Below are 16797 nucleotides of genomic sequence, written 5' to 3' on the forward strand. Positions count from 1 at the left end.
AAAGTTGATCAACATGTCGATACCTTTCTAATTGGAAAATCGCACCTCCATAAAGCTCGCCTGAAACCCCAGTTGGCGGAAGGAACTTACCTCGTGGCCATGAAGGAAGGTGGAGTTTGGTTTCTAACTACTTCCACCATTTGCTTTGCATGCCGATAAAGATGCATATCGTGCTACCCAACTCCACTTGCACTTGCAAATATTAAAGATGAAATATTGCGTTTAGACGTGTGTTCTGCAGATTATCGATAGCAATAATTTTTTAAAAATCAGTGAATGAGATGCAAGAGAGGTGAATATATGCCTTGCGTATCTATCTACATATTATTTGCAGCTGAAACAACTACGTGAGCATTACATGAATCCTCTGACTCGGTGAAAGACGTAAAATCCAGAGGTAAAGCCTGCTATTCCTCCTCGTGGATATGGAGAAACGAAAGTCTTGCAGAATGTATCGATGATGCACAAGAACTACGCAGCAATGAATGGAGTCATCAGATGTTCCAGAGTTTCTCAGAAAGGATACTATCTCATGGATAGTTGTGAATAGCAATACGCCACCTTCCTTAGCGTCCTCACTCCTGCATGTAGATATGAAGGCTTTATAATAGTGCGTTGAGGGATTTGTTCAAATATTTCAAAGAAATACGATCATTATTGAGTTAGGTTCTGAGCATGAAAGGCCAATATTCTCTCCACCGGTGCAAAATTCAAGTGTTGGAAGTGGCTATAGACATTTATGAAAGCATAAAGATTAAAGTTTTGATTATAGTCGTGTCAGCCTGCCTGTATACAAACCAGACAATATATGGGGTTGGGATAATTTATTGAACACATCACCGAAGCCTCAAAGTTTCAGTAACATTGACATAGAGGAATTCAATATAAAGGATCTGCAAAAATACCATCATGAAGTACAAGGCTCAAGAGTATGAGTATGCCCTGATGATCAACACCATGTTTCTGGAGGTTCATGATACCAAGATTGGGCATATTAATTTGCACGAAATCAAAAACTTCTTCATGGAAGGCGACAGACCGAAGTTGTCCTGTAGAGTGGCAGGAAGTGGCTTGATTGAAGCAACATGTTTTCATGGCAATTCAATGTACAGATTTGATGATGGAATGCTCAAAAAGATATAATTTAGATGCAAGAGAGATAAGAGCTGCAGATGGATCCTTAATGGCCAAACTTGATGGAATTTCAATAGCTATTATTCTTCGTTTGCCATATAAGGAAAAGTTCACTCACATCGATAAGCAAAAAGCTTACAAATACTTCAGCGATAATAGAAGCAAATGCCTCAACAATCTGGCTAAAGAATGGATGGTTGCACCACGAAGAGGAGAGTCTCAGCTTCCAAAAACACTCCATCGTTCTCTTTTCATCAAAGAAATTTGTTACTTGATTATCTTACTCCATAGAGTGACAGGAAGTCCTGATTCCACTGAGTTCGAAATGTGGATGTACCCCTTCATAATAGTCATCTCTGCCGGTAAGCAATTCATTGACTGGGGCCATTTCATCAGCAACTGCATACATGACCAGTTAGTGCACTTCAAAACAAGTCATCGCTTCCATATGACCTCTTACTTGATATATGCTATTGCTAATTTGAGGTCATGGCCAGGGTTAAGTACTAATGGTGTCCTGAATCAAGAAACTCAAGTTTACCATTATTACAAGCAATTGCAACTCGAGGAAAGCTTTGTGTATTTCAGGCGAGTGAATGATGCTTTCACAATGTGGGCAGTAAGGTTATTACAAGGAGACATTGCCACCAGAATATCAAAGGAAGCCGCTAAATTGATAAAGAAATATGGAAGTTTCTTCATCCAATTCCCGAGATTTACCTATCTTCGAGTAGGAGGATTTGAAGGTTATCCACACAAGTTACCCAGATATGTTGATGATAAGCTCATTTTAGTTGAGCTTTGTCGGCAATTGGTTTCAGTTCAAAAGAAATGTAGAGATAGAAAGAATAAAGGGGTAGCCTTTCCTATTTGTCTCGGGCACTATAGATGTGAGTCAAGTTCAAGAGCAGATGAGGCAGAAAAATCTTTATCTAAGATCAATTTGTATCCATACCAAATGAGGTTCCCTTTTGATAGCAAGGATTATGTCAAGAGCAGCCTAAAGTTAGGTCCTGGCTATTTTCATTTTCCTAATCTCGAAGACTTTTGGGAGGATTGAGAAGATGAGTTCGAGGTTAGAAAAAGAGATTGGACAAGGTTAACTTTGAAGCAAATGAAAGATTTCAAGATGGATTGGACCATAGAAGGCATTGAAGATGATGGATCTGATTTGATTGATTCTATCTATTTTGAGCAAGTCCAGTCCCAACCACTTCCCAGTTTGAATTGGGCAGATCCGGAAATGAGAGATGTCAGAGAAAGAACAAGTTTTGTAATCAAGAATTCTGAAGCCTGGATTAAGAAGAAGATTACTCAAATGACTGCTACCAGACCAACAAAGGAAACTCCAAGAAGGAAAGGAAGTCAGCTTGAGAGCTCTACGTCACTGCATTCTTCCCATACTCCAGCTAGGGATACTCCTTCTTACCAGAATACTCAAGGAAGTGATGGAGATGAAGACCCTCCAAGGAGGAACAATCTTCAGAACACATGTGGTGATGAACCCTGACAAAAGAGGAAGAAATCCAGAGCAAAAGACATAGAAGAAAATTCTATTGCAAGTCAAGTAAAGGATCAAGTTCCAGTGGAAATTCTGGATGACACAAGATTTGATGATGGAATGCATTCCATATCTCCCTCAGTTCCTATTGAATCCCTACGACAAGAAGCACAACAAAATACTTTAGTCATGGATTCATCATTTCCAAGCAATCCAGGAGATCAATTTGAAGAAATCAAAGAGGTGACAACAACAATGGTAGCAAGACAAGAAATCATCCAAGAGTCTACAGAAAATTCTTCTTTCCCATGGTTAGAACAAAGTCTATTGAAGAAGAGGAAGGTAGAAAAGCTAGTGGTACCTGAATTTAGTAGCATATTTGATCTCTTTGGAAGAGCTGAAAAACCGAAGAAACTCAAAGTATCCTCAAGAATAAAGACTGATCCAAATTCAAAGAATATGTGCTTAGAGATTGCTCAACCCATATCTGAGAAAGATACAAATGAGGCCACCTCTGCGGACTTTGTTGTGACAAAGATTGATATGGGACCTTCTTCTCATGAGTCTGATATTCAGAACTTTAATGTGATGGCAGCCAAAATGTTGGAGAGAAGTGAAAAGGATAAGCAATCCAAGGATCAATTGAAACAACAAGTGCACACTTTGTCTTCTTACTTGAAATCCGTAGTTGATACCTCCACTATGCCACTAAGTGTAGATCACCAGCCAATTATATTGACACTAGAAGGAGTAATTGAAAGGAATGTTATGGATAATCTTCAAAAGTACCAAGCCTATGGAAAGGTAATTGAAGGTTGGGTAGAAAAGGTCAAAACTCTTGCATGTGATTTCCTAGTCCAAGCAAAATCTATCCATGGTGAGGCCTTAATAAAGAAAAATACTATTGAGAAAGACTTGAAGAATGTCAAGAAAGAGGAAACAGCTTGGAAGGAAATTGTGAATGATTTCAAACAAATGATAGAAATTGGAATGGACACCCTTGCAACTGAGAAAATCCTGCCTAATAATGAAAAAGATTATCTAGAAATATGGATAGAAAGCATTAACTGGAAACTAGTGATCATAGATCAAGTTTCATCAGAGTTAGAAAAGCTCATGCTTTCATGTGATCAAGTGTGTACCAAACTCCAAGGACAACTCACTGCTATTTTCCTAGATGTGACATTGATGGAAGATTTGCAGGTGTTACAGAATAGCTTCCAGAACATGGTAGATCAGTAGCTTTTTAATAGGACAAACTTCAATGAAAATACCATGGAAAAATTGATTGATATTTACTCTTCCTTGAGAATCTCTATGTCTCAGATACTCAGCATGGTGACAGAACTAAGTGGCATTCATAGAATCTTGAAGACATGGAAAATGAGGATAGCCAACATCCTAATTCCCAAAGGAAAATCTATCACTTCAGCCATCCGACTTTTCAAAATCTTCAGAGACAAAGGACCTGGACAACATAATGTGCCTACAGAAGCGACAGCCTCATCGGCAGTGCAAGGAGTTAGCTTAGAATAAGTGCAAAGTTGCATTTTGTATAGTCTTCATTTTTGTTGTGTTACTCGCATCATGTTTTTGTCTTTATTTGTAAATAACTCTCATGATCGAGTTTCCTTTCTCTCATCTCTATTTTTGTATTGTAATAAAAGATAATCTTGGCTCTTTTCATATGAGGTAGTTATCCTAAGTTCTCATTTTGGGTAGTTATTCTAAGTAGTTATTTTTCCCAAAGTTGAGGAAGTTATTTCAAGTAGTTGAGAAAGTTATAAAGTAGTTATAAAGGTGGTTAGGGTAGTTACCTCAGGTGGTTACCACTTCACCTATATATACCTCATTATTATTCAATGTGGGGGAGGCCACTTTTTCACAAGCTTTGTATAAGAGACTTGGATAGTGTTATTCAAGCAATTATACAATAGAGATCAATTTGGATGTGTGTTCAACTTATTCTCATGGGTTATTATCAATGTTCTTATGTTTAATTGATGATTGCCTAATGCTTTCCCTTTAACATTGAATGTGAAGAAGTTTATTTCAAGTTGTGGTATCTCAAATTTGATTATATGGAATTTATTTTAATCTAGATTCATACCTTATATGGCATTCAATCTTTCTTTATTGTTCGTTCTTTAAATTTTTGAAAAATCCAAATACCCCCATTATACGAGGGAGCTGCCCCTCTCAAATGCAGAGAAGAATTACCATTTCTTTGTGATTCTTCAATTGTTGTGAACGCTTTGTTGCTAATTACAGGGCAAAACAGAGTTTTTCAAGAAAGTTTCTTAAAGCAACAAATCTGTTTACCAACATACATATATAGTTTTATATTTTAATTGTATATTATTTATTATTAAATTCTATTTTTTTGAAGCGGGCATCATTGTTTTTTGACTGTTTAGATGGGGACATCACAGTCTCCCCTCCTTGAATTTGCTTGCCCTCAAGCAATATTATAATCTTGGTCATTGGATCTACAATCACATTTGAACAATACATGGAAATATACATACATACATCTTATATCTTTCTAGTTATTCATATATCGAGTATGAATCAAACACAGAGCATACACATGAAAACACGGAGTATTCACATGAATACACGGAGTATACACATGAATACACGGAGTATACACACTTACTTAAAACGTATGTATGAATATACGTATGGCATGAGCCATACACTTGTAAATACCCGCTAGGTAGGGAACATATATGAAGAATAAATTTAGTAATCACAAAAATTCGCAAGGTAGAAAGCATAGACTTGTAAGAAATGAAATATTCATTTGGAAAGTGCACTCATATTGAAGAGCAATGTTGTAGTTTAGTCCCATAGGATGGCAGGATCATGCTCTAATACCACTGTAATGACCCTACTAGTTAGAGATCATTGTCCTGCAAAACAGATTGTTAGAACTCAACAAAATATATACATAACTAATCTAATTTGCAATTAAAGTTCAATTACTTAATTAACACTAATCTCAATTCTTAAAAAGGATTAAAGTGCAACATTGGGATATGTCCTTAGGCAGTTGTGAAACTCGCCTTCTTGGAACCCATCTTGGTTCCAAGATATCAGGAAATCGAAGGTTAATTTGATTCTTGTCTTGGATGTAATTTCTTACACCCAAGCCATACCAAAGAAGACCATCATATATGATCAATTCCTTGCCTTGGATGATGCATCTCATCATCCAAATCTACCAAAGAGGACCGCTCAAATCCGTCTCTTCTTGGATAAACTTTGTCAACCAAGTCATACATATATGCATATAGATATTCAGTATATACTGCCTACCGGGGATTATCATAATCCCTGAATTAGACTACGAGGATTTCCTCCCAATAGCTTCCATTATATAATCACATTATTGTCACTCATTGATATCCAACATTTCATAACAATTCATATTATCAATATCATTTAAATTATAATCTTGTGAGATACAACATTATGATATAATTATGCAACATACAACATTGTAATAATGATGACATAATTATGTAACATTCACATTATAATAATCATGACATAATTCGGTAACATACACATTATAATAATAATGACAACCACCAAAAACTACAAGTATATTTATATGTGTGTGTGTGGCACACACATACGTACTTGTGGCGTCTCTGCTATCTTCTTGCCTTTTCGCTTGCCTCTACTGACACTGTTGCAGTTCCTATCTCTTTCCTATTCTCTCTCCTCCCTAGATATAATCATTTTCTAATAATTTGTTCTTTGTATTAACTTAATTTAATATATTAATATTATTTAACAATTTATTTCCTCTTTAAGTCTATTAACAATATTTAATATATTACATCATTTTAATAATTGACTATCATTATTGTTGTATTTATAAGGCTTACATCATGTGGTACAGTAGGGTTATCACACGAAATGTAATGTCCCCTACTAGGTCTAGCCATATTTTCCCTATAATTTAATCCACCTCAACATACTTGTGACTTAAACTAAATAGATTAGGAGACAAACTATCTTAAACGGAATTCAATCAGTGATAACATAATCTTCTTCCTGATATTGACTTGATAATTCAATCAGTTTTATAATCTCACATTTACTTGTTCATTCAAATTACGGTTTCTATATATATTTATTTATCTACGTTCAGATAGTATTACACTATAAGTTTTATTGCAGAGTAGTTCTTTGTAAAATATTATTTAATATAAATTACTACACTGCCCATTTACTAAGCACCAATCATTATTCCACCTAGTAGCTGTAGTGGCAGACAGAACTGACATACCACAATATGTGAAATTAAGTTTGAATCCCTTTATATTAGTATTTACTACTATACATATTGTAGTTTATGTTAATATTATTATTATTAAAATCTGCATACGAACATTATCGGGCTATACATTAAGCAGTCTTTATTAAACACATCCCCTATGCATACCACTCAAGACAAGGTTGTCACTGCCTGTAACTTAATAATAGTTCTGATCTGACCTGATATATATTTTATATTCTTTCTTTAATTGTCAATTAGTAAGTTTTAGTAAAGAAGTTTATGAGTACTGCCTCTAAACCTCCTAAACCTTGTAAGATTATCAGTTGTTAGTATAATAGTGGTTGTAAAGGCAGACAGATTTGACGTGCGTCAGATTTGGTCTGCAATTATATATAAAATGAAATGTCTTATAAGCATTGCAGTCTATACTACTATCAAATTCTGCATACAGACATTATCAAGTTCCATATATTAGGTATACGTAATAAGCACATCCCCTAGGGACACCCCAAGAACAAAGAAGTTATTGCCTGTCCTCCTTTTATGAGCATAGAGTATATTTAATCATTTCCCATCTATTCGATAATTGCAAATGATATCCTTATATGATTATATTAGATGCATGTGCCTACAGCCATTCTTCTTCCCCACTCGTTTTCCTTTTTCCTCCAAAACGTTGTCCTGTCTTGTTTGAAAGTCTAACTGCTCCATAAAAACTCCTCCACAGGTCATGACTATCGGTCACGATTCTAAAGAGGAGACATGATTGATTGAAGTCACGTCTGTCCAAAATACATCAACGCCAAGGGTTGTGACTCTTTGAGAAGCCGTCACTACTTACTGCGATTCTTATAGGAATTTCGCACTAGTAATATTAAGAATTATTTATTAATGTTGGTAATTAATTTCTTCCATTATATTAATAATTAATAAATATAGATTATATATTAAATCTTGATTATTATTATTATTAAGATTTTATTTAGTTCATTTTATTTATTTATTTGGTTATACATATATAGTTTTATATTTTAATTGTATATTATTTATTATTAAATTCTATTTTTTTAAAGCGGGCATCATCATTTTTTGACTGTTTAGATGGAGACATCACAAACTTACCATTCAATCAAAGTTTCATAAGCATTTATTAATAGACCTTTCTGTAGCCTAATTTAACTAACGAGAACAATGACCGAGAATAAGTAATTTGAATCTCCTTAATACCCCCTTTCCTAAATACCAAGTCTAATAAAAATGTTTGCATATTTGAATATGGTTATACTGGCAAGTTATTACTACAATAAAAGCACAACAATTTCCTTTCATTATCTTGAACACGTGCATCCCAGCATTCATATACTGTTATTGAACCTCATAAAATTTGTCATTGGAATATAATTGTTCAATATTTTTTTGCATTTTGAAAAGCGTTTGAAATTACCTGTAATTTATCTGGAAAACCCATAGAAACTTGTGACGCAAAGACATGAAGAAAAGTCCCTTTTGACTCCCCCCTATTAAATGACCATTTACTTGTTTGAATGAAAACTTTGATAATTGATACATTGATAGATATAATTTGGCACGCACTGCATCAATGAACCTTCTACGAGTAAAGAAAATTTTACAATAAGTACGGAAATGTAAGAATTGAAAAGAGCATTGATCAACAAACTATAAATTCTGCTCAAGACATCAGGAATCTATAATATTTTATCCAATTGCTGCATCAATACTAGTATTTTGAGAATGGCTCTAAGTTCAAAACATTGCACAATCAAATCAAATATGTATCAACAATAACTCCTAGTATAATCTTCATGATACTGGGTTCTATCCTTGCTACCAACGAGGGAATCGTAATCCTCTGAATCTTGGTTATTCAGTTACTCATGCAGCTTACTTGTATAATCAGATCATGAAATGCTAAAAACTAATTATCAAATTAATAAAGTTTCAAAACTGAAGATTTTCGCACTTCTTGAGAAAGATGAAGCAATATGGTAGTCAATAATTTAAGCTCAAAAATATTCTCCTAGAGACTATAATCAACCTTGACCAGAGCTCGTGACACAAAAATATCACTGAACTGAATTTTAGTTCAAAATTAAGCTTCCACAATGCAATAGCCATCATAAGATTTTTTGAAACTAAATGTGCCATCATAAAAGGTACTCATTTCCAATTTATTTAAATCCAAAAAGTAAAAAATAAAAATAATATCTTGCTGTCTTACAAGAAACAAGAAAATCAAAGGTCAAATATTTTAAGTCAAGTGCAAGCAGAGAAAAACAACAGATCCAACAAAATGTTTAAATGCAACCGACAACATAGACTACAAGAACAATCACAAATTTTCACAAGGTAAAGCCTACTTAAGTACAAGAATCATATAACAACAAGAACTGCACTTTTGTGTAAAAGTAACTTTGAAATGTTACAATTGTGAAAGCTCCAAGAACGTCATTTTCTAATCCATTATCAGGCCAGCTATCTTCATATCCCGTTGGCAATTGAACTTGCTGCAACAAATTTTTGCCACTTATGTCTTTTGCTAAAATACAGAAACAAGTTATCACAGAATAAATAGATAGTAATACTTTTCTTCTAAGTTAGTGCACACATAGACATATACACCTTTCGAGAAACTTCTTCAAGCTAATTCATAAACAGGGTCTTCCCACTCCAAGCTAATTAAATCCATAAATCCTGTAAGTCCTTGAGAAAGTAGCAATTGACCCATAAAATGTCACCTCCTCTTTCGTTTCGGCCTAGGCTGCTACAATGATAAAATACGATAATAACATCAACATAAATTATAAAACTAAGTGATAAAAATAGCTTAAGACACACAGATTTTAAGGATGCCGGGTACCTACAGAGATGTTATCAAGGGTATATATAGTTTTGACTTGGCTACTCAAAAAAAGGAAGTAATTATGGGCCTAATGCGTAAACTTCCATTTTTAAAATCTAGGTTTACAGAGGCCAGGTTTATTTACGTCGATAAATTTTAACCTTATGAACATAATTATGTATTTCAGAGAGATTTCATTTGACACTGTCGACCTGTCTCTTTACGTTCTACAGATAATACAAATTAAGAAAAGAGTAACCTTCTCTACAATAGAGAGAGCAACGCATATAGATGCGTTCTCAAAATGTCAGTAAAAATTGGATAAATTTGAAAGTGAAACAAATTGACTAAAATAAAGATTAATATCAGTAAATTTGAATCAAAAAAATTCAAACATTTCTTCTTAATGCATCAAACTTGCTTATTTCAAAGTGAAGGCCAATCTTTGAATTTAACGAGATATACTGTCCATAAAAGTATGAAAAAATAAGCGCCTCCCCTTGGGATGCAAATTTAGAATGTGTCTATTCATATGAATCTGAAATGGATGGTTGTGAGTGCACATGAATAGTGCTGCACTTAAAATATAAACCAGATAATGCTACGTCAAAATTTTATTTGAATACCATATAAGTAAATTTGAAATCCTGGTATTCGTTAAAAAAATCTAAATCTAATCAAAATTTTAAAAAAGGGCTCTAGATGGAAGCAAATGTAATGCCCCCACTTTGAAATAGAATTTAATAATAAATAATAATAATAAAATTAAGATTAATATCAAAGAATATAATTAGATATAATTAAAATTTAATTAAGTTAATGAAAGGTCAAAAGACATGTAAGGAAAAGTTGCGACTCCCTCAAACATGAGATATAAAAGGGAGAAGAGAACCTCATTTGAGAAGGGGATAATTTGGGAATCAAAAGTGCAGATCTGATTTAAATAAGAAGTACCGATCTGATTGTCAAAGTTTGTGTCCCTTTTAAAGGGTAGAAATAATGAAGAGAGTTGCACTCTTCCAAAAGGTGCTAATGGTGAAAGGGTCTGTCTCTTGCCAAAAGGCATACATGATGAAGAAATATAAAGGAAAAGAATCAAAAGCATCCAGGGAGAACACCATCATCAGATCAGATCAGGACTATTATTAAGTTACAGGCAGTAACATCTTTGTTCTTGGTGGTATGCATGGGGATTTGCTAAATATGTATGCTTAATATATGAAGCCTGATAATGTTCTTATGCAGAATTTAGTAATAATGTTAATATAGACTGCAATATGTATGACAGTCATACTTAATTTCAGATACATTAATAGTACATGAAAGACTATTATATATATAGCCCAGTCCTTAGACTTCTGCTAATGCCTATGTGAGGATGGGAATGATTTGTGTGTAGGGAAAGGCAATCTAAATCCTCACAAGTCAGGCAATTCCGAGATGGGGTAAGGACAGGTATACCGGAAACCTTGAGCGAGTAGTCCCAAGATGGGTTAACGGCCTGCATCCAGAAACCTTGAGGGAGCTTGCTTGTTGATTGATCTCTAAGCACCCTAGCACAATAATTTTCCCTCCTCAGTCTGGGTTAGAGAAGTAACAGGGATGAGACCTTGATATATAGGGTTTTGGAATTGTATTATTAAGAAGTAAATCCATACTAATCTAAACATTTAAATTAAGAAGTTATAATATTTAATGATGCATTTAATAATATAGATTAATTGTTGATAAACAGCCTGCTCCAAAAATTTGAATAATAGTGGTTTCAAGTGCAAACATCTACGATAATAAATTTATCATGCTAAGCTGGTTGGAATCTCTTCCTAACTAGTTTCTCAAGTGTAATTTGTAGTAGGGATGTCCTTCTAAACTGATAGGATACTTAGGCATTCCTTTCTCTATCAATCCTTCCTTGAAAAATGTGGGATCGGATGTTTTGCAAGATTGAAAAGAAGCATATGACATGGTATAATCAGTACCTATCCCTTGCTGACAGATTACAAATATGTCAAAAGATTCTCTCCTCTTATAGCTTATGTTATGCCTATGCTTAGTTGTTTCGCAGTCGTCAAGTTGAGAAAATAAGTTGTTAAGGAATCATCTTTGCTAACATAATCAACATAAAGGTCTATTTGTCATTGCAGCTGATATTCTACACTATATTTAAGGTCTAATCACCTTGGTAGTATGGTAAGAGGAGTATCATTACCTAATAATAAGTCCTTACTGAACATTCAGTTCACTGATGATACAATTCTTTTTTTTGTTTTTGCTCTGGAGGAGTATAATTTTGAGAATTTGACAAATCGTGGCTTCAAGTGCAGAAATCTCTGATAATAAATCTATAATGCTAAGCCAGTTGGAAACTCCTCCTAACTGGTTTTTCAAGTGTAATTAGTAGTAGGGAGGGCCACCTAAACTGGTATGATACCTCGGAATTCCTTTCTCTATCAATCCTTCCATGAAAAACGTGGGATTGGATGTTTTGCAAGATTGAAAAGAAGCATATGACATGGTAAAATCCATACCTACTACCTATTCCTTGCTGACGGAAAGATTTTCTCCTCATACCTTATATCATGCCTCTGCTTAGTTATTTGGCAGTTGTCAAGTTGAGAAAATACAGAAGTTGTTAAAGAATCATCTTTGGTAACATAATCAACACAAAGTCATGTAATCAACAGGTTCAAGATGGCAAACACAGGGTAAGTCACATGATTTAGATTCTAATGCTAGACACAAGTGGAAGAATCACATGAGAGGAATTAGTGACACAAGCATCTGAATCACACAACAAACTAGAGGATAATTGGCATGAAGTTCTCAACCATGCAATCGGAGATTTATTGCTAAGCAAGAGATCTTATTTTGCACAACTAAAGGAATTTTAAATGGCAATGCCCTATTTTTCTCAATAGGTTTAAAACAAACGGAAAACACCCGTAAGTTGGCCTGAAATGTCAAATTCACCCAAAAGGTAGATTTCATCAAGCATTGCAGATGTGTTCTCACAGAACTTAAAACATGTTGTCAGCTTCCATTCAAAGATCATGCATTCAACAATGTAATTCTGACATAGAGATGTAAACCACACAATCAAAGAATGAAACTGAAGTTTATGTAACATAGTCAACTAAACTCGGCATCTAGGAGGTTTAAAGGTGAATAGCAAGTTGTCTAATGCACCTGGCAAGGAAAAGAAAGAATCAAGTAACAAAGATACTAAAGGTGCTCTAGCAACCATAATGGATGTGAAACATTGCAAGGGTTTTCAATCTTCCACAACAAGAACTAAGGTTTGGAGTAATAAAAATGTTTTACTCTGTGAATGACATCAGGTGCAAGTTATCAAAACCAGATTAGAGAGGTATCATGGCACTTTGGGTTTGCAATTCTTTAAAAGAGCCGACAAATTTTAAAGCAAAGAAATGCATCAAAAACATAGAGGTTATTTGTGTACCAAATTGCTGTTTTAAGAAACAATTATATCTAGTTAATTTTAATATTCTATTTCTAAGCAAAGAGTCGAGGGCCTATTTTAGGCTGCTATATTATTATTTCATATTAGTTTTGCTTTTAAGTTATTTATTTCCTTCATTTTCACAGCTTCAGACATTTGTGCGTTAAAACAATGATTTTAGAGATAATAATTATTATTAGAAACCCCTAACATAGGCATCTTGCAATATAGAAATAAATGTTGAACAGATAAACTTAGAATATATTTGACACTATACTTATGCTACATGGATTGTCATTCAAGCTAGCTTAAAGTGCAATTTTGATTAAAAAACAAAAAGCGCAATTTCGCTAATTGGATTGAAAATGAATAATGTAGTCAACGCGCAAAGTCATGTCCCTTCCATTTTAGAGTTGGTTTCCAATGCCCTCATAGATAAAGGTGTTTTTATAACACCACATAAACATATGCATATATTTAATATAAAATAATATTAATTTAAAATTGGATATCAACCTTGGGCCCATGGGTTCTAAACCTTGGACAGGTATATATACTGATTATATTGTCATACTAGAGGCACCAATAATCATATTTTTCTAGAATTGTATAACTAGCATTTCCAATTGATTGGCATTGAAGACAAAATTCCTCATTTGCTAACTTGAGGTAGGACACAAACCCTCACCTCATCTTGCAATCCAGATCTAGGGTTACTATTGTGCTCATTTGATTTCTTGACACTTTTTGGTCTAACATACAAGTTTGGTGAGCATCTCTCAAGAATACGACTGCTTAGAAGTTATTTCCAACCTACTAAGGCAACACCACTTCACACCAACTACACCAAGCATAACTGCAAGTTCAGGCTTTCACAAACCTAGCATCTTTGACAAGCATCATAGATCCATTTCAAAGCAACAAGACATAATTAAGGGGATAGATCCTAGGTGGCAGCTTTGTAAACCACTCAACAACACCAAGTTAGATCTGAGTCAAATCTTCCTATGCAAAGAAATTATGGCCTGAACTGCATCCCTACGACTCTTGAACTCGTTACAAACTAGGCAATTATCCTTTGGAGTGACCTCCATCCACTAGGCAAGAAGTGGCTTCCACAAACCTAGCATCTTTGACAAGCATCATAGGTCCATTTCAGAGCAACAAGACATAGTTAAGGGGATAGATCCTCTATGGCAGCCTTGTAGACCACTCTACAATGATTTGTGAACTGTCCCAACAACACCAAGTTAGACCCGAGTCAAATATTCCTATGCAAAGAAATTATGGTCTGAACTATATCCCTATGATTCTTGAAGTCATTAAAAACCGGGTGATCATCCTTTGGAGTGATCTCCATCCACTAGGCAACAAGTGTCTGAGGGTTGTCATGCCCCAAACCCTAGCTCAAGCATTAACTATCTCAAGTGGAAAACAATCAGGCACTGTTGGGCATAATCCTAATCAATTAAAGGCTAGGGCTCCAACCTTAATCTAAAGGTTGAAACAACCCACCAATTGTTACACTATCAATCTAACTCTAGCATCTCCATCAATAGTTGCACAAAAGAACAAAGTGGATCTACCCATAGTTGGCGAACTCAGCAAGTACTCACCACTTTTTTTATCTTGTTGAGTTACTCGCCAATCCAGCTCGTCAAGTTTCTAGCAAGCACTTGCCATTTTTATGGTGAGCACTTGCCAAACACATTAAAAAACCAAACCACAAGAAAACAAAAAAGAAAGCAGAAAAAATAGTCAAAAAAGTCTCAATTTTGCCCTATAAATGCATGAATGCCCCTCACACTTCCTCACACAGCACTTGGAGAGCAAATATTTTTTCACAAATGTACCAAATACCTAATTTCTCCCCTGAGTGACAAAATTGTGAAAATAGTGTGCAAGATGAAGTTTTGTGTGGTTTCAAATGCCATAATTTGGGTTTGTTGGCAAGGGTGTTGTCCCCCAACCCCTACCTTGTATCGCAACATTCATTCACCTTCAAAAGAAAAATCACTCCAAGATATGGCTGATCTAAAGAACAACAATGATCCTGTTGACGTGGCTAAAATCGCATTGCTACAACTCTATCCAGCCAACGCAAAATAGAATTTTCTCGCTAAGTATCCTATCCCCTCTTGTATAAGGAAGCCCTAATGCTGTTTTAGTTGATCAAAGGGGACAACCTCAAGGTTCCAAATGTCAGTTCATGACTGTGGGATAGCTCAATGGTCGATGTGTTTTAATGGGAACACAAGGGGCCTTACGTTTTGCAACAAGTTGGTCTGCATTCTAAGATGTTGCGGGAAGAATAAATGCAAAAGGATAGGGTTAAGAAACCTAAAATTAATAAGACTGGCGTGCGAGTAGACGGATTCAACATAACCAATCCCTGCTTGGCCAGAATAACTCACAACCTCACAAGAATGGTGCAATCTTCAAGGGGACTTGGAAGATTTTCAGATTGCAGGTGCATGGCTAAGCACCCAATTCTGGCGCAGCTCCAACAGACACCTGCAATTGAACTAAACACAATTTTAATGGCTCCAACTTACCATACACAGGGATACACAATCGACATATCCCCAATGGTATGAACCCGAATCCATCAAATACCTGCACACCAAAAGGATCTATCTAATCTGTTGAAGGAAACCATGCAAACAGAATAAAACCAAGATGATAACACCAAATCAATGTCCATTATATTGATTCTAGTTGCTACTACAACAATTTCTACAACATTTCTACTCTATTCCTAACTACTAAATTCTAACCTTCTAACAATCTGACCTATTCTAACTGTCTACAAAAACTCTAACCCTTTTCAAAGAGAGGCATCCTACCTTTTATAGATTTTACAATTTGAATCGACGGCTAGGATTGACTGCATCCAACAGCCCTGATCTGCCCTCCAGAAGCATGGCAGCTTTAACCCATGCCTACTCAATCCTCAGTTATCCCCCCAACCACTATCTCAACTACCTATAACTGTTTGGCTTCAATTTAGTCAATTTCGCAGTTAGAGATAACTGACCTATGTCCCCTCACTTTGAATTCATTAGACGGGGCCCACAGGCAGCTCTCTTTTTACAATAAACAATTTCAGTCTTTTTAACTGAATTTCTGGAATTAAATCCAGCTATGTATCCTTTTGAAAATGCACATTTTGTAGCATTTTGTGTTCTTCATTTCGGTCTTATTGGTTCAAGTGGTGGTGCGCTTCCCATGCTTCATTTTTTGATCCTGCACTCTACATCCTCGCTTCCCGGCTTTGATCGCGATTGTGTCTCCAATTTGCGCTTCAAGTTTACGCTCTAGCCCTCTCGATGTCATCGATCTGTAAACAATAAATTTCACTTTGCATTGATCATTTTTGAGCTTTGAAAATGAAAGTCGAAAGACGTTCGGTTTTAAAATATAAGTCCCCTCCTTTGCAAAATTAGGGCTTTAGGATTAAAATGCGCAAGTTCTCACTTGGTTGACCCCTTGGCAAAACTTGGCATCTTTGCCCAAATTGCAAACGCTTTAAAATACTTTCTTTCTTT

At 35.1% G+C, this 16797-nt stretch overlaps 1 protein-coding gene across 3 annotated transcripts in view; it reads right to left on the bottom strand.

Moving 5' to 3' along the window:
* Nucleotides 1–9268: 9268 nt before the first annotated feature.
* LOC131046889 (chromatin remodeling protein EBS) overlaps nucleotides 9269–16797 on the bottom strand; it is a 113650-nt gene continuing 106121 nt past the window's right edge. The window contains exon 5 of one of the 3 annotated variants that reach the window (XM_057980701.2): nucleotides 9269–9454. In XM_057980701.2, coding sequence (XP_057836684.1) covers nucleotides 9308–9454 — 147 coding nt within the window. In that variant the 3' untranslated portion in view covers nucleotides 9269–9307. Of the gene's footprint in view, nucleotides 9712–16797 lie in introns of all 3 variants that reach the window. The other 2 variants (XM_057980702.2, XM_057980703.1) reach the window with 2 other exon arrangements.

Source organism: Cryptomeria japonica, chromosome 2, assembly GCF_030272615.1.
Source record: "Cryptomeria japonica chromosome 2, Sugi_1.0, whole genome shotgun sequence".
In the NCBI taxonomy this organism is placed as follows: domain Eukaryota; kingdom Viridiplantae; phylum Streptophyta; class Pinopsida; order Cupressales; family Cupressaceae; genus Cryptomeria; species Cryptomeria japonica.